The sequence below is a fragment of the Diabrotica virgifera genome, chromosome 1, assembly GCF_917563875.1.
Source record: "Diabrotica virgifera virgifera chromosome 1, PGI_DIABVI_V3a".
NCBI classification, from domain to species: domain Eukaryota; kingdom Metazoa; phylum Arthropoda; class Insecta; order Coleoptera; family Chrysomelidae; genus Diabrotica; species Diabrotica virgifera.
Genome location: NC_065443.1, coordinates 105501954 through 105527561, shown reverse-complemented (window position 1 = coordinate 105527561; position 25608 = coordinate 105501954). Strand labels below are relative to the sequence as shown.

The 25608-nt window shown below is 33.6% G+C and overlaps 1 protein-coding gene across 5 annotated transcripts in view; it reads left to right on the top strand.

Moving 5' to 3' along the window:
* The window catches only part of LOC114325450 (ELKS/Rab6-interacting/CAST family member 1), a 607107-nt gene that overhangs the window by 562381 nt on the left and 19118 nt on the right, over positions 1 to 25608 (top strand). For all 5 annotated transcript variants that reach the window (XM_050642808.1, XM_028273526.2, XM_028273523.2 and 2 more), the window contains 6 exons: positions 3257 to 3585; positions 5056 to 5244; positions 12902 to 13097; positions 17939 to 18159; positions 19764 to 20550; positions 24485 to 25213. In XM_050642808.1, the coding sequence (XP_050498765.1) occupies positions 3257 to 3585; positions 5056 to 5244; positions 12902 to 13097; positions 17939 to 18159; positions 19764 to 20550; positions 24485 to 25213 (2451 nt within the window). The remainder of the gene's footprint in view (positions 1 to 3256; positions 3586 to 5055; positions 5245 to 12901; positions 13098 to 17938; positions 18160 to 19763; positions 20551 to 24484; positions 25214 to 25608) is intronic.

The following is a 25608-nucleotide window of genomic DNA, read 5'->3' as shown; positions in this document are numbered from 1 at the left end:
ATCTTGGTTCGCTTCGCTGGCCTCCTTAAGTATGCCTCTGCCTGTGCTGTTTCTAAGAAGTGGAAATGAGTGGGGCATCTGCGCGGACTGTGGAACTCGTACGCAGGGCCGCGTTTAGGTCAATTGACGCCCTAGGCAATTCTCTAGTAGCCGCCCTTCAAACATGTACCATTTTTGCGAAAAATGGATTTAAACTACGATGTTTATATATCTATAACCCAAAAAATTGTCATTCCAGTTCGATCACATCAGAGACTTATTTCAAAAAAAGACTTTTCAAAAAAAATTTTTTTTCCTGACAAAATCGGCAAATTGTTAACACGTTCTTGCGTCATACTTGATGGGAAATTATTTTTAATTACAAAAATTGAAGAAAAATCTGCGTAAAAGGTATATTTATAAAAATAATAAATATATCTTTTACGCAGAAGATTTTCTTCAATTTTTGTAATTAATGGTATACAGCCAGCTACAGGAAATTTTTCTGTGTGGATTTTATTTTTAATTCTTGACATTTTCGAAAATGACCTTCCAGCAGACACGTTGAAAACTGGGGTGCACAAAGCAATGTCAAAATTAGGGAAAATATCTTTCAATCCACTTAGTGCAGTCACTGAAGGTTTTCACCTCCGATATCCTTGAACCTCCATCGAATTTTCATGAAAATTGGTGAGTAGTTAGAGGATACCTCAAGGAACAAAGGTGACATGATGCCAACTTGCGCTTTTACGCAAAATTACGTGAAAATTATTTTTTTTTAAATAATACCATAAATCGATAGAGAGACAAATTCTAAGCAAAATTTCTTATATGTATAAAGTTAATAATATAAATCAATATTTTTTGAGTTATTAAAGGTCAAAGATTTTATTTTTTCGTAAAAATGCATGTTTTAAAGCCCTTTTCCTCGTATAACTCAAAAACTATAAGCTTTTACAAAAAAATTATTATTACCAAAATTGAAGATAATAAAAAGATGAATACACTTCTCACTTAAAGAACTAAACTAATGTTAATTCAAAGTGAGTTATGGGTAATTGAATGTATATTTTTTTCGACGAGTACTCAAATCTAAGTATTCAAGCTTAAATAACGGGAAAACGATGCATTTTATAAAATATACCTGCTAAGCACTTGTCAAAGTACTTCGAAGTACTTTGTCGAAGTAAAAAATAACCGAGATAGAAACGTTTAAAGCTTAAATTTTGCTGCGAGAACCATGTAACCGGGGCCATATTTTTAAAAAAGAAAGTTGTTTAAAAGATTAAATTCAACGTGGTTTAATAGCCATTTAAATTAACTTTTAAATGGTTTTTAGATAAACCTGATATCGTAAAAATTAATGGAGTTATTAAAAAAAAACAATAACTTTTTTGGAATTTTTTTAAAAGATATATAGGTATTTTGAAAAAAATTTGGTGCATAAATTTTAATACTATCAACTTGTTCGGCGGCTCATTTGATAGATATTTCTAAGTACTTTGACAAATGTTTAATAAGGTTATGTTATAAAATGCATCATTTTCCCGTTATTTAAGCTTGAATACTTAGATTTGGGCACTCGCCGAAAAAATATACATATATTCAATTACCTATAATTCACTTTTGGTTAACATTAAAAGGTTTTCCCAGTAAGGAGTTTATTTCATTTTTTATTAGCTTTAATTTTGGTAATAATAACTTTTTTTGTAAAATCTTATAGTTTTTGAGTTATTTATGAAAAAGCGTTTAAAAACTGCATTTTTCTCACGAAAAATTAAAATCTTTGATCTTTCATGACTCAAAAAAATTTGATTTATTTTAATAACTTTACTTAGGTAACAAATTTTGCTAAGATTTTGTCCCTCTATCGAATTCCGGGGATATTTATAATAAAATAATTTTCACCCCTGAGAAGGGGTAGCATCCAGTACCCCCAGGTAAAAGCGCAAGTTGACACCATCTCACCTTTGTTCCTTGAGATATCCTCTAACCACTCACCAATTTTCATGCAAATCGATGGAGGTTCAACGAAATCGGAGGTAATAGCTCATATCCACTTTCAGTGACTGCACTAACTCATCTATAAATATTAAGATATATCAATTGGTGATTTTATTGGGGTATCCAAATGACCCTTTACGTGAATGCATTCATGTATGAATGATGTATCTTGGTCGTCTTTATTATGTATCAGATTTTCAGCTTCTTTAATAATTTGGTCATTGCTTAATTTTGGCAAATCTGTTAATAACACGAAAACGTTGATAAATAAGTCGATAAGATTCCAGACGTCTGTTCAGGTCTCTTATCAGAGTGTCGATTATAATATAGAATGTGTGGATTTTCATCTCATCACTAGCTGAAAAGTTTAGTTTATCATCGTCCCCCTCGGCAAATTGAATTTTTCTTTTTCTCTTTCTTATTTCTTTATATGTTTTATTTGGGCACAATTTTTTGGCTTCCTTGCGGTAAAGTAATTTGAAAGAGCTTCATACTCTTTAATGACAGAAGCCAGATCCATAATTTTTATATACAAATATTTTTGTACAGTATTTTTGCGCCCTCTCATAATGTGCCGCCCTAGGCAACTGCCTATATTGCCTAATGGATAAAGTGGCCCTGCTCGTACGGTTCTAGTGTTGGTACGTGTTCGCGGCGTATTATTACAAAGTATCCCTTTTCTGGAAATAAACATTCTTTGTAATTATTATCACTATATTTTATTTAATTTTCTTAAGCTTTTCTTTAGGAGATGTCGCTGCAGCGTCCCAAAAGTGGATTTAAACTATCTTTCAAATTCCACATAAATAGACGGTTTGGTTTAGTTTTGTTTCAGAGGTGTGCAAGCAGCTCCACCGAGGACGTCGTAAGACAGAAACAGCTATCTGAAGATTGTGCATCGCCTCTGAATCGAAAGAAAACATAAACTATTTTTTCACTTCTACCTATACTCATATTTGAGTACTAGGAACTTTCTTTCAAACCGTTTTTCCTAGACGAATGAAAGAGGAATGTGACTGCATATTGTAGAGTCCTTTTCGCATTCTTTATTCGTCGTCTCTTGTCTTATAAATTGTAAAAGTTAGAGATTAAGGATGTACCAGAAAGAAGTTTCATCAATAAAAGTTTTCAGATTTAAATAATTATTTGTTATTTAAATTTTTTTAATAGTGAATTTTGTATCTGGGGCTTTTCGCTGTTCTTTATTTAATTTCTTATGTATATTTTCTACTTTTGAATTAAGCATAGTGGTGTAAAAATGATTTTGTTTCAGACTACCATTACTAGAATCCAGAAAGAACGCGATAGTTTCCAGGACGAATGCGAAAAACTGAAGGAAAGAGTTGAAATGCAGCTGACACAAATAGCGAAGGTACAAAGAGAACGAGCAGAGATAGAAACCGAACTTGACGTCATTAAAGATAGGTGGGAGAAAACACATTCTTCACAACAAAAACTACAAATCGAAAGAGACGATGCTCTCTCCGAGGTCGATCTCTTAAAAGAAAAACTGGATAAAGCAATATACGCTTCACAAAAAGCATTGGATGATCGAGAAAACATGCACAAAGAGTTCGATAAATTATTGGAAAAATACGATAGGTAAGTTTTAGTTCTAATTTTCGAATTTCTATTTATACCTATTTTATAGTCTAGCGTGCTATCTGTGCTTATCTGAGCATATCTACGTTTTATAGACCTGACAAAGGCTGTCGATCGCATCCAAGTCGAAGACGTCTTACATTTATTGTATAGAAGAAACATACCAATCAACATTACACAAACCATCGAAAAAATCTACTTTCGTAATCGAATACAGGAAAAGATAAATGGAAAACTAACGCAGTTTATACCAGTACAAAGCGGAGTCAGACAAGGGTAAGCCCACTGCTCTGTAATATAATAATGGACGAAATAATAGAAGCAGTACGTAAAGGTCATGGTTACAGAATGGGGAACAAAGAAATCTAAATATTATGTTAGGCAGACGACGCCGCATTAATCGCCGAGACAGAAGACGATCTCCAAAGATTAACACACATATTCAATACAACAGCCAAGAAATACAATATGATAATATCGGCAAAAAAACTAAATTTTTGGCATTACTTTATTATTATAGTTGACGTCGCAACGCAGAAGGAGCAGACTTCAGCAGCCCAGCAGAAGTAGTATCAGGTGTGCTAGATTGGAGATCTGGGCCCAGAGCACGCCAAATAGAATTCTATTTTGCTGACGTCACAAAATAGAATTTCATAATGGGAGAATCGACGGTTGCTAGGCAACGTGACGTCACTAAAATAAAATTCTATTTGGCGTGCTCCCGCACCTGTTTATATCGAGCTCTTCTTTACTACTCGCGGTTTTTTTAGAACCTTTGAGCGAACCACTGTACCTAGATGGTCGCTTTCGGGTGGTCGCAGCATAGTTCTTAGAATGTGTGCACTCGACAATAGTGAGATAAATTAGATTTAAAAACGTTTTATTTCAAATTTCATAGAATTAAGCCCTACAAAACCGACCGAGAACTTAGAAATGATTTAAAAGAGAAAGCCGTAACTAAATTTTAAAGAACCTCTGGGATTAACATGAAATTTGTCATACACATAGCTAATAAATCAAAGAAAAAGTGATATTGTGCCGATGTGTGCTTTTGCCCTGGGGTGAGTTTCACCCTCTCTCGGGGATGAAAAATATATGTCCAAAATAAGTCTGGAAATGGATAAACTGACTAATTCTAAGCAACTTTTGTTTTATAGAGTTTTTATAGAGTAAGTATTTTATCGAAAAAAAAGTTTCTTAAAATTAATCATTTTATCGATTTCCGGACTAATTTTGGACATATATTGTTTTACCCCCAAGAGGGGGTGAGACACCCCCAGGGCAAAAGCACACATCGGGACCATATCATCTTTTTTTCTTTGACAAGTTAGCTATGCGTATGTCAAATTTCATGTCAATCTAAGCGGTTCTTTAAAATTTACAGCAAAAACTGTGAAAAAATGTACTATATTTATGTAGTTTTTTAAAATTCCATTTTTTAACATGTTCTTAAAATAATTTATTTTGTAGATCACAAAGTGACCTCTATAGAATACAAAACAAATTAGACACCGTTTCTGCCGATAAGGAACGACTCGAAATAGAATTAGAAAAACAACAAATTCACGCAACTAAACTGCGAGAAGATCAACGTAAAGTCCAAGATGAAATGGCAAGAACGCAAGAAATGTATGACAGAGTAGCAATGCAACTTGGAAGGTAAAATTTATATAATATACTCTTAAATTATTAATATTATTTTTCTACAATCACTTGATAAAGAAAACTTTTTCGCTTGTCAATGGCAACGAAAAGTTGACGTTTACTGAGTACCCTCACTTTATCGCTCTAGCGCGTAAAGTTTGATATTACGCTCGTCGTCCGTAGCAACCATACAACCATACAATACAAACACATTGAACATTCAAACTGAAAGATATAAAAGTTAATGTTATGACAGATATAAAATAGTTACAATAAAGTTAATGATATAAAAATAGTTTCATTTTATTAAGTGATTGTAGAAAAAATGTTGTATGTATTACAAGCGCAAAGTGACATTATTGCTTTCGAGTACTTACCGCTCGACGCGCAGCGGAGCAACTCTTACCCTCAAGCAATCAGTCTGTATCACTTTTCGATCTTAATACATAAATAACTATTTTCTACAATCACTTGATAAAGAAGATTTTTTAGCTTGTCCATAGCAACGAAAAGTTGACGTTTACTGAAGTCCGTTACTTTATCGCTCTAGCGCGTAAAGTTTGATTTTACGCGCGTTGTCCGTAGCAACCCTACAATCATACAATACAAACACATTGAACATTCAAACTGAAAGATAACGTGTGATCCAAAATTATTGTCACCATAGGTGGCTCTGAACGACAGAGATAGCTATACAGTGCATATCTATTCTTAATTCAGATATACTTTCCAGTGTACGTTAACTTAACAAGAAAAGTTAGGTTATGTAGAGATGTTGGTGGTGGAAATATTATACAGCATCTTGTTTGATTTTATTTATTATTGTTACTTATAATTTTTTTAATTCCTTTTATTTTTGATTAAAGTTCTTTGTTAAAGGTTTTGACTGATTTTTTATGTTTTATAATGTTAATCAAAATTAATTCATAATAACGGATGATATAAATTCAGGTTAAAATAAGACATACGTAATTTTTTACACGGCTAGCTTTGATCCCAATAATTGTGGATCGCTCGTTATAAAAATTAATGTTATGACATTATAATGACAGATATAAATTAGTTACAATAAAGAATGATTTAAAAATAATTCCATTTTATTAAGTGATTGAAGGAAAAATGTTGTATGTATTAAAAGCGCAAAGTGACATTATTGCTTTCGAGTAATTACCGCTCGCCGCTACGCGTCGAGCTCTAACTCTTACTCTCAAGCAATAATGTAAATACATAAATAATTATTAAATATTATTTTTTTCACTTCCTCTGAAATGTATATTGAAATATTATACAGGGTGTAACAAAAATGCAGGTCATAAATTAAATCACCTATTCTGGGACCAAAAGTAGTTCGATTAAACCTAACTTACCTTAGTACAAATAATGTGCACAATAGGATTTTTTTCAATATATCGAAAACTATTAATGATTTTTTTTATTGGAAATGGACATATCGCTTTCTTGTGACACGAACATCTTAAAAAAAATAACATTGTGAACCCCATAAAAATTCTATGGGGATTTGTTCCATTAAACTCCCTCCCCCCAAACTTTTGTCTACGTTCCAATTAAATTATTATTGTGGTACCATTAGTTAAATACAATGTTTTTAAAACTTTTTTGCCTCTTAGTATTTTTTCGATAAGCTTGTTTTTATCGAGATGCGTCTTCTTTTTTAATATGTTTACATAAAAATTTTTTGGGGGTTTTGTTCCTTTAAACCACCCAAATGTTTGTGTACGTTCCAATTAAACTATTATTGTGGTACCATTAGTTAAAAACAGTGTATTTAAAACTTTTTTGCCTTCTTGTATTTTTTCGATAAGCCACATTTTATCGAGATGTGGCTTCTTTTTTAATATGTTTCAAAATATACCTAAAAATGTAAATTATTAATAAATCAGATTATTAACAGGTCTCTATGATAGGCCTGGATTTGGCGTACAAAAAAAAGTTTATTAATAGCAAGCTGAAAATTTGTTAATACCTTAAGGGTGTCTAGTCAGACAAAATTTGATGTACAGGAAGACTGGAAAAGGGGAAGTTTTAATAATTAAAACTTATTATACAATTATTGTGGAACAGGTTACAGGTTTCGAACGTCAGACTACGAAGATGTCCCATGTATTTTATAGGACAGAATTTCCAATTGATTTGTTGCCCTTTCAAAGCTCTCATGCAAAAATCAGACTGCTATTTATCACCAATATAATTCCTGTCATTTGACATGTCCTACGTGTCGGACTTATTAAAATCCCCAACATATTTTTCGGACAAACATTTTTTCATATATTATATAAAGTTTGCTATTGAATAAACTTAAAAACAACCTACTAGTTTTCACAATCATAAACTTGACAAGATGACACGTTCCACAATTAAAACTTCCCCTCTTCAAGTGTCCCATACATCAAAGTTTGTCCGACTAGACACCCTTAAGGTATTAACAAATTTTCACCTTGCTATTCCAGGACCCAGGCATGCTGGATCCAGGCCTATAATTGTACTTCCATTATACAAATATATGGTGGATTCGACAAATATTCAAAATATCTATTAGTTAAACAGTAATACTCGTTTATCGAAAAAGTAATAAGCGGCAAAAAAGTTTTAGAAACATTGTGTTTAACTTATATGAAACCACAATAATAATTTAATTGGAAAGTACACAAAAGTTTGGGGGAGTTTAAGAGAACAAAATCCCCACAAAATTTTTATGGGGTGCACAAATCTCACTATAACTTTTTTAAGATTTTGCTGTCATAAGAATGCCACATGTTCATTTTCAATAAAAAATCTCTTAATAGTTTCCGATATATTTTACATATATAATGTCGATACTTATAAAAATCAAATTTTATTTTGTAAATTCAAAGGGCTGTAACTTCTTTATGTGCACATTTGTACTAATGTAAGTTAGGTTCAATTGAACTATTTTAGGCCCCTGATTATGTTATTTAATTTATGACCTGGTTTTTTGGTTACACCCTATAGTTTGTTTTAGTCATGTGACACATGTGTTATATACATATACTAAAATCACAATAAAGATGCACTAGAACAAACTAAGACACGTTGAATGTTAGGAGGAGCACTCCTGAATCATGATTTACAATGTATAAACTTTGTAAATCATGATTTGGGATTTACAATGTATAGGTATACATTGTAAATCATGATTCAGGAGTGCTCCTTCTAACGTTCAACGTGTCTTGGTTTGTTTATTTCTAGTGCATCTTTATTATAGTTGCTGGTATTAGCTTTCCATGCATTATGAGTTAGGCCGTCCGAACATGGGTCGACGCTCGAAGTAGTCGACTCGATTCCAGTCGCGTAGATCTCTCCTCGTCACTCAAGTTCCTTCGTTGTGGCATTGAGCTCCGTAGACGGGGAGTTTAGGATTGAAAATTCCACACCTGTAATTTTGAACCAATCAAAATACGTTATTTTGACAGATCACCATGGCAACGGAGGTATTTTATCGGAAATTTTTTGCTCGTGGGGTACCCAACAGTGAATTATAGTGGAAATTTTTTGACGTTTACAATAACAGAACATTTTTGACAGACTGGTTTTTATTTGTTTACATAATTTAGTTTTGATTCATTTTCTATCAGTTGTAGTTACTCAAAACTTATGTAAAATTGAAGAATATACTATTTTCTATCTTGAAATGGTATTCCCATGCAACTAAAATGAGTAGAAATTACGAATTTGAAAGCCTAAATAATTGCTGACAAAGCTATGGCGCGCTATTAATCTGTTCATGCAGCTTTGGATTTTCAAATGCAAATTTGGTGTGGAATTTTCTTACCGAATACCACACGAAGTCAAATTAATATCCGGAAATTTTTTTTTGATCATGAATATTTTTAGAAAATTTCCCTCGTCTGCGACTCGGGAAATTTTCAAAATATTCATGATCTCAAAAAAATTTCCGGAAATAATTTGACCTCTAGTGGTATTACTAGTGAAAATCTCCTCGTCTTTTGCGACTCTGGTCCCTTGCGATCGGTAGCGCACGAGAAAGTTCGAGTGAGACGCACGTTTCCAGTCATGGAGAGAAGTTAATTTTTTTTAAATGAATAAACTTTTTCATTTTAAAATTTATTTTATTTAACAAATTGAAGAGTCTCAGATGCAGAATCCACCAATTTAATAAAAATTAAAATGGTAAATAGTGATTTAAACCTGAGACTTTTCGCGTTGAAAGTTCTTACTGGTACATCCTTAGTCTGCGACTTTTTTAATTAATAAGACAGCAGACGACGAATATAGAAAACGAAAGGGAAACGATCACATTCCGCCTTCATTCGTCTAGGAAAAGGACAGCAGAGGAACTTTCAGTACTCAAACCGAGTAAAGCAAATAAAATAATAAATGATGGTTTTGCTTGTTTTCGATTCAGAGGGTTGCACACCCTCTAGACAGGCTGTTTCTACCATTTCAGGCGTCCTCAGTAGCTTTTGTTAGCGTGCACACCTCTGAATCGAAAAATAGCTCCACCATCATTTTAAAGGGAATCTGAAAAATAATTCAAATTTCCCATTAGACGCGATACAGCGACATCTCATAACAAATTGAAGAGTCTCAAATGCAGAATCCACCAATTTAATAAAAATTAAAATTTTAAGATGTATGTACCAGTAAGAACTTTCAACGCGAAAAGTCTCAGGTTTAAATCACTATTTACCATTTTAATTTTTATTAAATTGGTGGATTCTGCATCTGAGACTCTTCAATTTGTTATGAGATGTCGCTGTATCGCGTCTAATGGGAAATTTGAATTATTTTTCAGATTCCCTTTAAAATGATGGTGGAGCTATTTTTCGATTCAGAGGTGTGCACGCTAACAAAAGCTACTGAGGACGCCTGAAATGGTAGAAACAGCCTGTCTAGCGGGTGTGCAACCCTCTGAATCGAAAACAAGCAAAACCATAATTTATTATTTTATTTGCTTTACTCGGTTTGAGTACAGAAAGTTCCTCTGCTGTCCTTTTCCTAGACGAATGAAGGCGGAATGTGATCGTTTCCCTTTCGTTTTCTATATTCGTCGTCTGCTGTTTTATTAATTAAAAAAGTAGCAGATTAAGGATGTACTAGTAAGAACTTTCAACGCGAAAAGTCTCATGTTTAAATCACTATTTACCATTTTAATTTTTATTAAATTGGTGGATTCTGCATCTGAGACTCTTCAATTGGTTATGAGATGGCGCTGTATCGCGTCTAATGGGAAATTTGAATTATTTTTCAGATTCCCTTTAAAATGATGGTGGAGCTATTTTTCGATTCAGAGGTGTGCACGCTAACAAAAGCTACTGAGGACGCCTGAAATGGTAGAAACAGCCTGTCTAGAGGGTGTGCAACCCTCTGAATCGAAAACAAGCAAAACCATAATTTATTATTTTATTTGCTTTACTCGGTTTGAGTACAGAAAGTTCCTCTGCTGTCCTTTTCCTAGACGAATGAAGGCGGAATGTGATCGTTTCCCTTTCGTTTTCTATATTCGTCGTCTGCTGTTTTATTAATTAAAAAAGTAGCAGATTAAGGATGTACTAGTAAGAACTTTCAACGCGAAAAGTCTCATGTTTAAATCACTATTTACCATTTTAATTTTTATTAAATTGGTGGATTCTGCATCTGAGACTCTTCAATTGGTTATGAGATGGCGCTGTATCGCGTCTAATGGGAAATTTGAATTATTTTTCAGATTCCCTTTAAAATGATGGTGGAGCTATTTTTCGATTCAGAGGTGTGCACGCTAACAAAAGCTACTGAGGATGCCTGAAATGGTAGAAATAGCCTGTCTAGCGGGTGTGCAACCCTCTGAATCGAAAACAAGCAAAACCATCATTTATTAATTTATTTCATTTGTTTCCTTCGTTTTTGTTGATTTTTTGCGCTAAATTAAATTTTAGTTTTTTTTTAAATCGGCGAATGTTATGTTCGTTGGTTGTAGTGCTAGTAGCTTTGTAGGAATATATTGTTTATAATATAAAATTTTGAAAACATTGAACTTCTGTTTCTAGGTGTTTATTATAAAATTAGTTGGGGAAGTATAAATATACCCTCAATTGTATAATGCTCATTGTATACAAATTGTACTAAAAATGTAACAATATCGTACTTTTTACAACTCGAAATAGTCGTTTAGCTTGATGTATAAAAAATGCGTTCTTCCTGGTTAAAAGATGTGAGCAAACTGAATCGACTAGTATGCGGAGAGCAATCGCTTGTGCCGCAGGGTTCGTACAAAACGAGCAAGACGAGCGAACTTCGAGATGTGTCTTCGATCGACCTATGTGCGGACGACCTTACAATCTAAGGTTGGACTCCTAGACTAAGACCGTCGGCACATGGGTCGATCGAAGACACGTCTCGAAGTTCGTGCATCTTGCTCGTCTTGTACGAACCCTGCGTCACAAGCGATTGCCCTCCTCACACTAGTCGATTCTGTTTTTATAAATTAACGCATGTTTTATATAGTAACCAAAACGACTATTTCGATCTGTGAAGAGTACGGTATTATTACATTTTTATACAGTTGCATTATACAGTTGAGGATATTTTTCTACTTCCTCAATGAATTTTATAATAAACATCTGGAAACAGAAGTTCAATGTGTTCAGAATTTTACATTACAAACAATATATTTCCACAAAGTTAAAAGTACTACAATCAACGAACATAACATTCACCGATCTTTAAAAAGACTAAAATTTAATTTAGGGCAAAAATCAACAAAAACGAAGTAAACAAATAAAATAATGACTAAACGTGCGTCTCACTCGAAATTTCTCGTTCGCTTCAGATCGCACGGAACGAGAGTCGTACAAGACGAGGAGATTTTGCAATCGTAAACGCCTCGTGTACGGAACCCAATGCCACAACGAAGGAACTTGAGTGGCAGGGAGAGATCTACGCGATTTGAATCGAGTCGAGTGCTTCGAGCGTCGCTCCATGTGCGGACGGCCTAATCCTTCTTACAAATTGTACTGCCGTCTTTCGTCGTGTTTTGAAAATATTGTTGCTTTTTATCGTACCCTAACGAAATATCTTCTTGTATTAATCATGAATGTGTTGTTTGTGATGACATGCAGCATCCATTCTTTTTATTATTTAACTTATTCATCTAAGTACCTTTTGCAGTTGAAATTGTTTTTATAGTTATGTACCTACCTATTTTATTAACGATACCTTGACAATTCCTTTTATTGTTCTTCATCTTCCTGGCTTGCTTTTCTGGTTTATTCATTGACTGATTCCATTGAGTTATTGAGGCCTTGACTCTTAACGTTTTAGGTTGCCGGTGGTCGTCCTCGGCTTCTTTTTTAGTTTCTGGGCCTCCATTTATTCTCCATTTGACTTTACTTGTTTGATTTTAGACGATTTTCTACAGCAGGATTTCGCCTGGGAGACCTCGTGCTCTAAGTAAGTTGTACCTTCCCTGCCGAATCTTGACTTTGTAACTCCATGATCAGTAACGGCTTCTCTGTGGCTTCTGACTGCCATGAAGGATGTCTAAGGACGTTCTGATAAACCTTTAATGCAATGGTTTTCCCTTGCCTTCTATATTCTTATGCAGTTCACTATTTTCTATTTTCTTCTAAGGAACTAAACTGTAACCGATTTATTAACTCTATAGAGAGATTTTTTAAACAAAGTTGTTTTGTAGATCCAAAGAAATTGAGGAAAAATCTAAGGAAGAACTAGAACGAATGAATATTGACATCGAAATGGTAAGGGACAGATACGAAAAGGCTCAAATTGAAATAAGAAGAATTCAAACTGAAAAGGAAAAGCTTCATGCCGATAACGAGAGAATGCAGTACGAAATAGAAAGAACACATGGTCAAATTGCCAAAGTACAGGTAGGTACATAATATAACTTTGTTTGTATTAAGTGAGCTCCAATTTTTGTAATAACTCGTTCACCTTGGTAAAGCTTATTAGTACTTCAGGTAAAAATAAAAGGTATGTTACGTTTTTTATTAGTCCTGTCGCCAGGAGGTACAACGGCCTCCTTTATTCAGATAAGCTCACTCAATTTTTTTTAATGTATTTTGACCCGTAGAATACGAATTTTTTTGGGTAACAGTTAATCCGGATGTTGATAAGACTGTTATAAACAAAGAACTTGAGGAATTACATAACAGCGCTTTTTCGCAAAACAAGACTTTTTTTGTATTTTTTTGGGTCATTCTAAGCAAAAAATGTTTTTACAAGTTTTTCGTAGGATGCATAGTTTTCGAGATAAACGCGGTTGAACTTTCAAAAAGTCGAAAAATTGCAATTTTTAAACCCGAATAACTTTTGATTAAATATAAAATAGCAATTCTGCGTATCGAATTTGAAATTTAAAGCCAAATTATACCGGTTTTGATTATTTGCATTGCTAAAAATTAATTTTTTTATTGTCAAACAAAGCTATAAACAAATAGTGTTTCCCGTGCCCAATGCATGCGTTTTAATACATGCTACGTAGAAATTGCCTGTTTGTAGGCGCGCCTACTCGTTCGATTTTAAATGAGAGATGCATTGAAAATACCACTTAAGCTCTATGTGTTTATAGATTGGTTTAACAATAAAAAATTTAATTTTTAGCAATGCAAATAATCAAAACCGATAATTAAATGAGGTAAGCAGAATTGCTATTTTGTTTTTTAATCAAAAGTTATTCGGGTTCAAAAATTGCAATTTTTCGATTTTTTTAAAGTTCAATCGCGTTTATATCGAAAACTGTGCTTCCTACGAAAAAACTTGTAAGAACATTTTTTGCGTAGAATGACCCAAAAAAATACAAAAAAGTTTTGTTTTTCGAAAAATCACTGTTATGTAATTCCTCAAGTTCTTTGTTTAAAGATATCTTACCGATATACGGATCAACTGTTACCCAAAGAATTCGTGTTCTACGGGTCAAAGTACACTCACCGGCACAAAAAACGGGCACCCCCAAAAAATGGTAATTTTTAATGTTTTGTATTTCCTAAACCTGATGCCCGATTTAAGTAATATTTTTAATATGTTATAGCCTTATTCTTTAACAATATCGCTGTAATAATATTGTTGCTAGCTAGACAGGTACATTGTCATTGTATACAGGGTGTACGAATCAAACTGTGTTTTTTTCTCAAATTTTGGAACACCCTGTGGAATGTTCTAGTTTTTATAAAATACTGAAATTAAAACTCAACTATATCCTCAGGTTTTCTTAACATTCTGTTTTTTTATTCATTCGCTTCTGTTGGATAATGAAAAAGTTAGGCACTTTAACAACTACCCCTGTTTTTCGTCAATACAGGGTGTTTTTAAATAAGTACTGCAAACTTTAAGGGGTAATTCTGCATGATAAAGTAATGACAGTTTGCTTTATAAACGTATGCCCGCAAATGCTTCGTTTCCGAGATAGGGGGTGTTGAAATTGTTCTTACAAACTGACGATTTATTTATTTCTCTAAAACGGTTTGTGATATGCAAATGAAATTTGGTAGATTTAAGAGGTAGTTATTGCGCATTTTTTGGCATACAATTAAGCATTTTATATTCACCATTGGCGTGCATACGGGATATATCTAAAATGTTTATACCCGTATGCACGCCAATGGTTATTCATTTTTTATTTACATGTTTACTCCGATTGGAGTACGAAGGGAACCATTCTCGTTGGAACTTTACCGCGCTCAGCAGATGGGACGTGAATTATAAATTGTAAAATTCCTTCATCTTCCTTAGTCTCAGCATCCGTTATGGCTTGCAAATTGTAGAAGCCTCGGAGGTGTAACCAGAGAAGGTGCCCATTGTTTTCAGTCTGGTGGGATGTAGAGTAACATTATGTTATTTTACATCCCATTAGATTGAAAACTTATTCTTTTGCTAGCAGTTGCCGCTAGGGAATCTATGCCATTTCGTTCGTTGCAATCCGTGACTGCACGCCGGGGTTTGTTTTGGTTGGATCAGAGAGAGCAGCATATGTGCCTCCTGATGAGAGACTAATAAGTTTCGAAACCGGTAGAGGTGCTTGCTGCACTCTCTGATTAAACTAGAATACGAAGCGGGTGTATTTTCGTTTTGCAACAAAATTGAAAATGGTTATTCGTTTTTTATAAAATTCTTAATTGTATGCCAAAAAATGCGCAATAACTACTTCTTAAAATCTACCAAATTTCATTTACACATCACAAACCGTTTTAGAGCAATAAATAAATCGTCAGTTTGTAAGAAAAATTTCAACACCCCCTATCTCGGAAACGAAGCATTTGCGGGCATTATTATATAACATACGCGAATGAATAAAGAAACAGAATGAAAACCTGAGGCTATAGTTGGGTTTTAATTTCAGTATTTTATAAAAGCTATAACACTCCACAGGGTGTTCCAAAGTTTGAGAAAAAAACACAGTTTGATTCGTACACCCTGTATACAATGACAATGTACCTGTCTAGCAACAATATTATTATAGCGATATTGTTAAAGAATAAGGCATATTAAAAAAAACATATTAAAACATATTAAACATATTAAAAAAATTACTTAAATCGGACATCAGGTTTAGGAAATACAAGATATTAAAAATTACCCATTTTTTGGGGTGCCCGTTTTTTGTGCCGGTGAGTGTACATAAAAAAACTTGGGTAAGTCCATCTGAATAAAGGAGGCCGTTGGACCCCCCGGGTGACTGGACTATATCGTGGATTGTTGAAAATTAAATTTTTCATCCGTGTATTGTGTGATGCATATTATATATTATTATTTTTTGTTCTTCGACTCCATATATGCTGCTATTAGCGGAAGATTATAAAATAATCCAACAATTTTTCAGAATAATTTCTTTTATTTTTTCGAGAACGATTTCAGGAGTGCAAATCGAAACGTCAAACATTAAAAATGTAATTTTCATTACACCAATAATTGTGGCCCCCATCCCATATAACATTATACTAAAATTAGACATGTCATAAAAAAAAAACAGTTTCAGAACGTAGGCCTCTGATTTGGCCTGGTAACAGCAAGGCTCCTGTATTAAAGCTACATTAAACTTTCTCATAGCAACAGCATGCTGCCTTATGTTATGCTGAAGCTGCCTTAATGTGCTGAAGGTTTGCCTATAGGACGCTAATTAAAATCATATAGAACTTAAATGGTCTCGAGGGATACCTTTTTACGCCTTCAAAGTAGAGTTGTTCTGAAGCTATTTCCTTGTGGCATTTTTATGATTAATTATTTATATGGGAAATAAGCCACAATTAAAATGAAAAAAATAATTTTATTAACGTTTCGACGCCCAAATCGGGTGCCGTTGTCAAAATACAAAATATTACTAAAATAAACTAAAGTGTTGTTGCTAAGCAAAAAAATTCTTCTAATAATTTATTTAATCTCACTCATTTATATTGGCAATTCAGACATATATTATACATTTTAAAGTAGAAGACTTTAAAATGATATTGCCAATATTTATGAGTTGCGTTCCTGGGACGACTTACTGAAAGATAGTTCATTCGATTACATGAAATTAACCCCAACTCAAGAATATCCGTCATAAAAAATTATAGCATGTGATATGTCTTTAAAAAGACAACCAAATTCAACGACAGTAAAATTCTCGCGTTAGAGACTTCATAGTAAATCACAAGGGAAAACCAGGAAAAACCTGTGATACTAGAAAGAAAATACCAAGATTAGTAAGTCAATAATATCGAGCTAGTACATATTTTATATTTTAGTATTACTTATATATCTAGTATTATTAATATTATTTATAATTTAAACATGTTACAAGTCAGAATTTGGTATTATTTTTTGAGAGTAAATTAATGTAAGACCAAATACTTACGATGTCGGGATAGTATCACAGGTTTTTCCTGGTTTTCCCTTGTGATTTACTATGAAGTCTCTAACGCGAGAATTTTACTGTCGTTGAATTTGGTTGTCTTTTTAAAGACATATCACATGCTATAATTTTTTATGACGGATATTCTTGAGTTGGGGTTAATTTCATGTAATCGAATGAACTATCTTTCAGTAAGTCGTCCCAGGAACGCAACTCATAAATATTGGCAATATCATTTTAAAGTCTTCTACTTTAAAATGTATAATATATGTCTGAATTGCCAATATAAATGAGTGAGATTAAATAAATTATTAGAAGAATTTTTTTGCTTAGCAACAACACTTTAGTTTATTTTAGTAATATTTTGTATTTTGACAACGGCACCCGATTTGGGCGTCGAAACGTTAATAAAATTATTTTTTTCATTTTAATTGTGGCTTATTTCCCATATAAATAATTATTCAAAGTAGAGGTCTTCAATATTTTGTACGTCAATTTAGAAGGCTATGGTTTGACCAGATTCATCCATCTTTTGATTTTAATCATCAGTTTTTTATTCCCAGATCTAGCTTATGCTTCCCTATGCGGGTCCTGATTACTGCTTATCCTATATCTTTCTCAAGGACTAGGGTGAAGACCATTTCGTGCCTAAACATATTTTGGGGCTCGACTAAAGACTCTAGAAAAGTTCTGCCCTTCATGAGGTTCTCCATATCCCTCAGAATATTCATATAACTCATTTTTGGTTTACTTTTTAGCTCAGTTATGCAGAGATTATGTTAGATATTCATTTTTGTACTTTTTCTTCTATTCTCTTCTCCGATACAGTTTTAACATATTTAAGTATTTTAACCAAAAATATATTTTATCATTCTGTTTTAGGCTAGCTACGAGAAATCTCAGGAGGAATCAGCCAGATTACAAGTAGAAGTAGAAAAGGCTCGTGACAAACATGATAAACTTCAAGTTGAATTTAGGAAAATAATTGCCGAATACGATGCTCTACGAGAATCTAACGTACAAGGAAGAGACAGGTATACCAAATTTGACCGAGATGAGAGATCAAGAGATGACAGCGATCGCTTACGTGCAGAAATTGACAGGTTAGTATTTTTCTTCTTCTTGCTAGTTTATAAACAGGCTCAATGCCTGTTTTACTTCGGTTTTTAGCCTCAATTGACATTGTCTGACCATCTTTTCCTTGGTCGTCCCAGTGATCTTCTTCCATTTGGCGATTTGTCTCTTGCTAGTAGTACTATTCTATTTTCTGTCATTCTTTCTATGTGTTGTTTCCATTCTATCTTTCTTCTTTTGGTCCACATGTTTAACTCTTCTATACCACATCTCGCTCGTATTTCCTCACTTCTTACTCTGTATCTTAGAGTTTGGTTTGTTATTTTTCGTAAGACTTTCATTTCTGCTGTTTCCAGCAATCTTTGTGTTTTCGCCGTATCTGCTCTTGTTTCCGCTGTGTACGTCATTATCGGTCTTATTGGTGATTTATATATCTTGATATCCGTTTCCATTGTGAGCTATTTGTTTCTTCAGATTGTGTTGTTGTTGAAAAACGAACATTTTGAACCAATGAAACTTACAGATCAGATCATATAAAGAATACATAAGCAAAGTAACTTGTGAAGCGGTAACGATTAATTTTATTTGGGATGCTAATTAGGGGGTGATTTTCGTTGGGGGCGACCAACAATATTTTGAGCATAACTCATTTACTTTTAATGTAAAAAGTTTTTTTAAAAAACAAAAATAAACCTTTTTAAACACTTCAAAAAAAGTTATAATGAATTTTCCCCGGAAAATGCTCCGTTTTTTGGTTATTTTACGTTGAAATATTCGATTTGGAATTGGACGAATAAGAACCTACTTTTTATTAGCTACAACTCCGCTTCTACTGGATATACAGACTTCATGTATACACCATTTTTTTACTTTTTTATAAGCTATCGCTTTACTAAGATTATTTTTTTCGATAAAATACTTTCTTTTTGAGTTATTTGCGAGAAACCGTTCTAAAACATGTTTTTTTTTTAATGAACATATTCACTCGCAAATAACTTGTAAAGTATTGACTTAGTGAAAAAACTCTATAGAACAAAAGTTGCTTAGAATTAGTAGTTTTATTCAATTTCGGACTTATTTTGAATGTATATTTTTCATCCCCGACAGGGGTTTTTGTAAAATGGAGGGGATGCAGAATTGTAAACTTTTTCTTACATAATAATAGACAATTTCAACTACCTATTCCCCAGTTTTCGTCCTTCCTTTATTTTTTTTTTGTCAGATCGTTATTTGATCGGGCTAATATGTTTGCAAGCCTCTGTGTTGTATTTAGTCGAGGGCTTTCTCAAAGTCATACGTCACAGTTGATACCTCGACACCCTTCTATGAGTGATTGTATAGTAAATAAAGCCTCTCTAGTGCCAAAGCCTTTTCTAAATCCCAGTTGCTTTTCTGTTATGCTATCGTCTAGTTTTTTAGACACGTTCATGGATCACTAGCAAGAATACTTTTAAAACATGGTTCATTAAACTGATCGTCCTATAATGCTCCACATTTCATTGCGTTAGGTTTTATGGGTATTGAGATGAACTCAGATATTAGCCATTTTTTCGGAATTTTTTATTAAGTATAATCTTTTATTAAATACATTATATTAACTTTTAAGTAAACTCAATATTACTTTTATTTGCAGGTTGAGGGAAAGACTTGACAAGACACTAGGAGATCTAGATAGATCCAGAAAAGAAATTGCCCACATGGAAACCACAAGAGGCAAATTTACATACGAGCAAGAAAAAGAAAGAGGCATGGAGATGGAACGACTCAAAGACGATTTAACACGAACTCTCAATACCAATCAACAACTAGAGACAAAGTTGCACGAGGTGTCTATACAATTAGACCTCGCGAGACAAGAAGTGTCTAAAGTATCTGGTGGACAAGATAAGCAGCGTAACGATCTTGAACGTGCTGTAATAGAATGTGAGAAACTAAGAGATAGGTACGAGAAATTAAAGCTTCAATCAGAAAAATTGGACAAAGACAACGAAAAATTAAAATTAGAGATCGCACAAGCGGATAGAAGGCAAACTTTAGCTGCCGATAAGGTAAGAAATGACGAAAGGCTGGAAATTGAACGACTCAAGGAAAAACTAGAAAAGGCAATTCAAGCTCGAGATGCTACTGAACTTGAGGCTGGTCGTCTTGCGCAAGAACTGGAGAAATCTCAGCAACATTTGGCCAATGCCTTACAGACCAACGAGGCTACTAAAATCGAATTTGAAAGAATGGCGAATGAACTTGCTAGAATGCATGAGAGGATAGAAAGAGACAATCTTGATTGGAAGACCATGGAACAGGAGAGAGATGTACTTCGGGCGGAGGTACAACAAATAAGGACTGGATTGGATTCACAAAGGAGGACGATAGATCACAGATCACAAGAAACTATTGTTAAGTTACAGCAAGAATTAGCGCAGGTAAGAATATATTGTAGATATATGGAAGCATGGTCTGGAAAGATGATCATGAATATGTTGTGTTTTTTCACTTGTATTTCAACAAAATTCTCAGTGGTTATTTTATGTGTTATATGGTATTATATTTTGCGATATAGAACTACAAGGAATGTAGTGATCATTTTAGTTTTTTTTTTATATGAACGTCATGATTTACTAAAATGTTATATCTTACTAGAAAGCTTTATGTTTTGGTTGTCGTCATTTTTTATACTGCGGATGACTTTTTTGAGACTAAAGGTCTCTTGATCTTTCTTGAAATATAATGATTCTGCCCAAAGCATTATCTACTTCGTTACATGCCGTGTTCGTATTCAGACGTTGGCCGTCAGCGTGTTTACAATGTGCTGAAACCTTTCTCTATTGGCTGCTGAGCAAAATAGTTCTTCTACTGTGAAACCACACCACTGGCTAATATTACGCAGCCATGGAAGTTTCTTTCGACCAATTCGTCTCGTTTCCCCCATTTTTCCTCGTATAATAAGACGAATTAGATGGTATTTAGGTCCTTTAATTATATGGCCGAAGTATTCTGTTTTTGTCCTCTTTATGAGCAGATGTTCTGAATTCATCATTTTAAGAACATCTTCATTGAAACTGTTCGAAGTCCACGATATTTTTAGAATCCGTCGATAGCACCACAATTCGAATGCTTCTACCCACATAACAATGATCTTCGCATCATATTCAAAGCATATACTGCCAACATTTGTCGGAGTATAATCTTTTTAGTATAATATGCGTAGTACATGCAAAGCATGTACCTTAAAAAACATTCTAAATCTCATGTTCTTTGCATATACTTCAAAGAATATTCTCGTACCGAATATACTGAGCACATTCGTGTACGTATACTATCTCGGAATATTCGTAAAAGTTTGTTCTTAGAATTTACCTTTATCGAATATTCTTTAAAAGTATATTTGAGTTTATTCTTAACACATACTTATAAGTACTTTTAAAATATCTTAAAAATATTATATACCTAATAATGTTAGCCTTATAGATTATTAACTTCGTAATTTTCAGAATAATTAATAAAATTTATGTATGTAGTTAGTATTGGACAAATTAATTTCTTAAAATTGTTTTAATTGTATGGTAAAAAAGTTTAAACATTAATTGTATTAACGAAACAAAAATGTCCGTTTTCATAATTGACATGAATTTACCATTTCAAGTTTATCATGAGTAATTTTTACATCGTTGGATTAGGTACATTCAGTTACAAAGAATTTAAAGAATACACCATTTTTATTACCAGATCGTAAAAGCAAGTATTTATAAAATATCGGATCGGAATTATATCGACGTGATATGGGCCATTCCAACATCAAAACGTGCCAAAACCCACAACCAACCAAACTGCAAACGGCCAGTCTCATTCTGACAATTTCCTACCTGGATTGGGATTGAGGAAACAACGGTAAAATATGAAAACGAAAACAGACATTGGGTGCGTTCGGACGACCACAGCGGCTGGACAGCTGAGCCAGCGGTAGCGTTTAGACGACACCGCTGGAAGTCAGCCGCTGAGAGATTTACTAAGTTTCCCTATCAGCGCTGGATACAACCACTCAGCCGATTTCTGCTGACTGTCAGCCGCTGTGGTCATCTGAACGCAACCATTATTTGTGTCTAATTGCAGTGTTAGGGATGAAGGCGAACGATAAAGTACTAAAAGGACTAGGACTAGGAACATACATAATCTCTTTATTTTGTTTGCGGTGCTTCAAAATATGATTCATTTTGGTAACTCAATATTACTTAAATAGTAGGTAAGTACATATATTTAAGTATATAAATTTTAGTTACGTATAGGTTAGTTAAGATAAATATTATATAATATGGATATAAATAACTAAAATTTAAATATACTTACTTTTTAAGTAATATTGTAGAATTTACTAACTTCATTCTCAAATGCAATGGGAATATGTAACAACTAGGTACTTGGTAGAACCAGTAGAACCTAAGATGAGATTAGGTGATGCTGAAGACATACTTCTGAGCAATATAGCACTTCCTTGGAATTTTCTTAAAAGTATATTCTTCCCAGATACTAAAAAGATGTGCAGTAGTAGGTTATAAGTATATAAATAGAAGGTTTATAGCACCTCCTCGTAATATTCTAAAAAGTATATTCTTGGTATATACTGAAAAGAAGTGCGGTAGTACATTCTAAGTATATACATAGAACGTTTAAGTACTGTAATATAGTATATACTCAGTATATGCTCTGCACATTTGCAATGATATTTACTCATATTTTCAGCATATACTTTTTCTGAAAAGTATGTTCTATGAATCTACTAAGAATATGAAATTGTTATGTGGGTAATTTGGTAAGCAGTGTGGTTTTAATGTCCATATCTCAAAACGATATAATAGGGTAGACTACACATAATATTTCAAGATTTTCCAGCAAATATGCATCGACAGGTTTCTGTTACATAAAACTATTTTCCGGGTCATAAAAGCCATACGTGATATTTCGATCCTGGTTCAAACTGTTCATCAGAGTCACAATTTACATTTAACCAGCTGCCAAGGTATTTAAAATGGTTTACATGTTCTCCTCTCTCCATCTTTTATGTTTACACGTATCTCCTCTCCATTAAGAGAAGACACAACTTGATCTATATTAGTCTTTACAACTGCCATCCACTTTGTCCTTGAAATGTTAATTTGAAGTCCTCTCCGATAACTCGCTTCACTGACTACATTTACTTATGTCTGGAGATCTTCTAAATTTTGTTGATTACATTGTTGATTTTCTCCGCCTAGTTTCTCTTGCCTGTCGTCCAGTGTCTCTCAAAAGGTATCTTCAGACTATAGATTAAAAAGACTGGGTGATAAAATACAACCCCGTCGTACTCCACTTTCGATGGTTAGTTTTGAGTACGATTATTTGCGATTATTTATTAAGTGTATCGTGCTCTTCTTGGTCTAATGCCTTCTTGAAGTCGATGAAACAAAGATACATGTCCTTTCGGTACATACTCACAACTTTTTTTGTAAGCGAACGCGCATACAAAATATTGGCTCCGTATAGTTCCTAGACCAGTTCCAATTCCAATTTGCTTATTATCCATTCTACTTTTGCACAGAAGGAAAACTCGATTTTGAATTATTCGTAAAAGTACCTTAAGTGTGTGGCTCATCAAACTGATTAGTCTAAAATCGCTGCATGTGGTGGGCCTGCTTTCCTTTGGCAATGTGAAAAACAGTGACTTCAATTATCTGGCATTTTTCCTTCGTTGTAAATTTTGTTAAATAAAGTGATTAAGTAGATATTTTCCTCTTCCAAAGGATTAAGTGGCTCAGCACGGATTTGGTCTGGTGCAGGTGCTTTATATTATTTTTGGACTTCTGATTTCACTATACTGAGACCTCTGTCTAACTGGTTGTCAAAAAGATTTTAAGATGTTTTAGTTATTTTTCCAAAAGTTAAAAATTTTAATATTAGAATATAAGGGTCCTTTAAAATGTTACTTCTTTATTTTGTTTAAGGCGGGAACTCAAAATATTCAAGATTTTTTGTTCTACTATAATAACAAACAGTGTTAAATCACATATTATAAACCAAATAGTATTTCATTACAAAACACCGACAGCCAAATCGTACACTAATTAATCTCTTGATTAAGTTGTTTGATGATCGGTACTCACCGGAGGGACCGCAGACGTTCGGATACAATTAGCGGCTCTTTGCAAAGACAATGACGCCGACTTTGCAAAATAACAAGACACTTACTCAACACAACCACTACACATGACACTAAGTACCTCATGTTGTGACTGGCTGAATGGCATAAAGTCCATGCCATTAAAAAAAAAAGTTGTTTGATAATAATGGGAACAAAGTTTTAATAATGTGTTCCCTTTTGTTTAGGTTTCTAGGGAAAGAGAAAAGATGGCAACAATGCTTGACAAGCAAGGTCGACAAGGTGAATCGATAGAAAAGCAAATAATTAAGTATGAGGCAGATATAAAACAGCTAACAATGGAACGAGATCAACTAGTAATGCAGCTAGAAAAATCTCAAGACATGCTTATGAACTTCCAACAAGAGTTAAACCAGAGCGAGGCAGAACTAGAAAAACAAAAAGCTGAAGTAATGAGACTTAAAACAGAACAGAAGAAGATGACGCAAGATGTAGAAAGAGGAACCAAAGATGTTATTGAAAATAGAGACAAAGAAATCGCTAAACTACAACAACAACTACAAGCAATACAAAAGGAAAGAGACACACACCGGCAGAGAGCAGATAAAGCAGAAAAACTTCTTCATGAATCTGGAGCCAGGGGAGACTCTGAACTGGAACAATGGAGAAAAGTCGTACAACAAGAAACAGACCGAGCGGATCAAGCCGAAAAAACGGCACAGGATCTTCAAAAACGGATTCAAGTTATGGAGAAACAGCTACAGCAGCAACTACAACAGATGGCACAATATCAGAAAGAAAGGGGAATACAACCTCCTCCGCAAGACGACAAGGAGACGGCGCGGTTAAGAAAAGAACTAGAGAAAGCACATACGGATGTTAAGAATTCTACCACGGAAAAAGAAAGGCTGCAGTCACAACTTGAGATGTTGGTTCAAGAGCTTGAAAGAAATCAGGTAACTTTTTATGTACTATGTAGAAGTAATTGTTTTAATATTGGAAAATATATTTATTGTATAGGTACTTATTTACCAATTTTAAACTGCATTGTTGATATTGGTTGGGACTATAGTTTACTTCCTTAAGACGGTCTGAACTTTGTATTCCTTGTAATATCTGGTAAATATCATTTCTTAAATATCTATATTTAATGGTATATTTTATGATTGGTGTCCTTTTAATTTTTCAAATTTTTCCAGTAGAGCGATAGTAAGTGGTCTGGTAACTTATTAATCAGAATTTTGATTCCTATATAAACATTTTTGGATGTTTCATACAGTTAGTTGTTTTGCAGTATTCCCCTGATCAAATACACATCTCAGGGTACACTTTTTATAAAAATCTGAATATC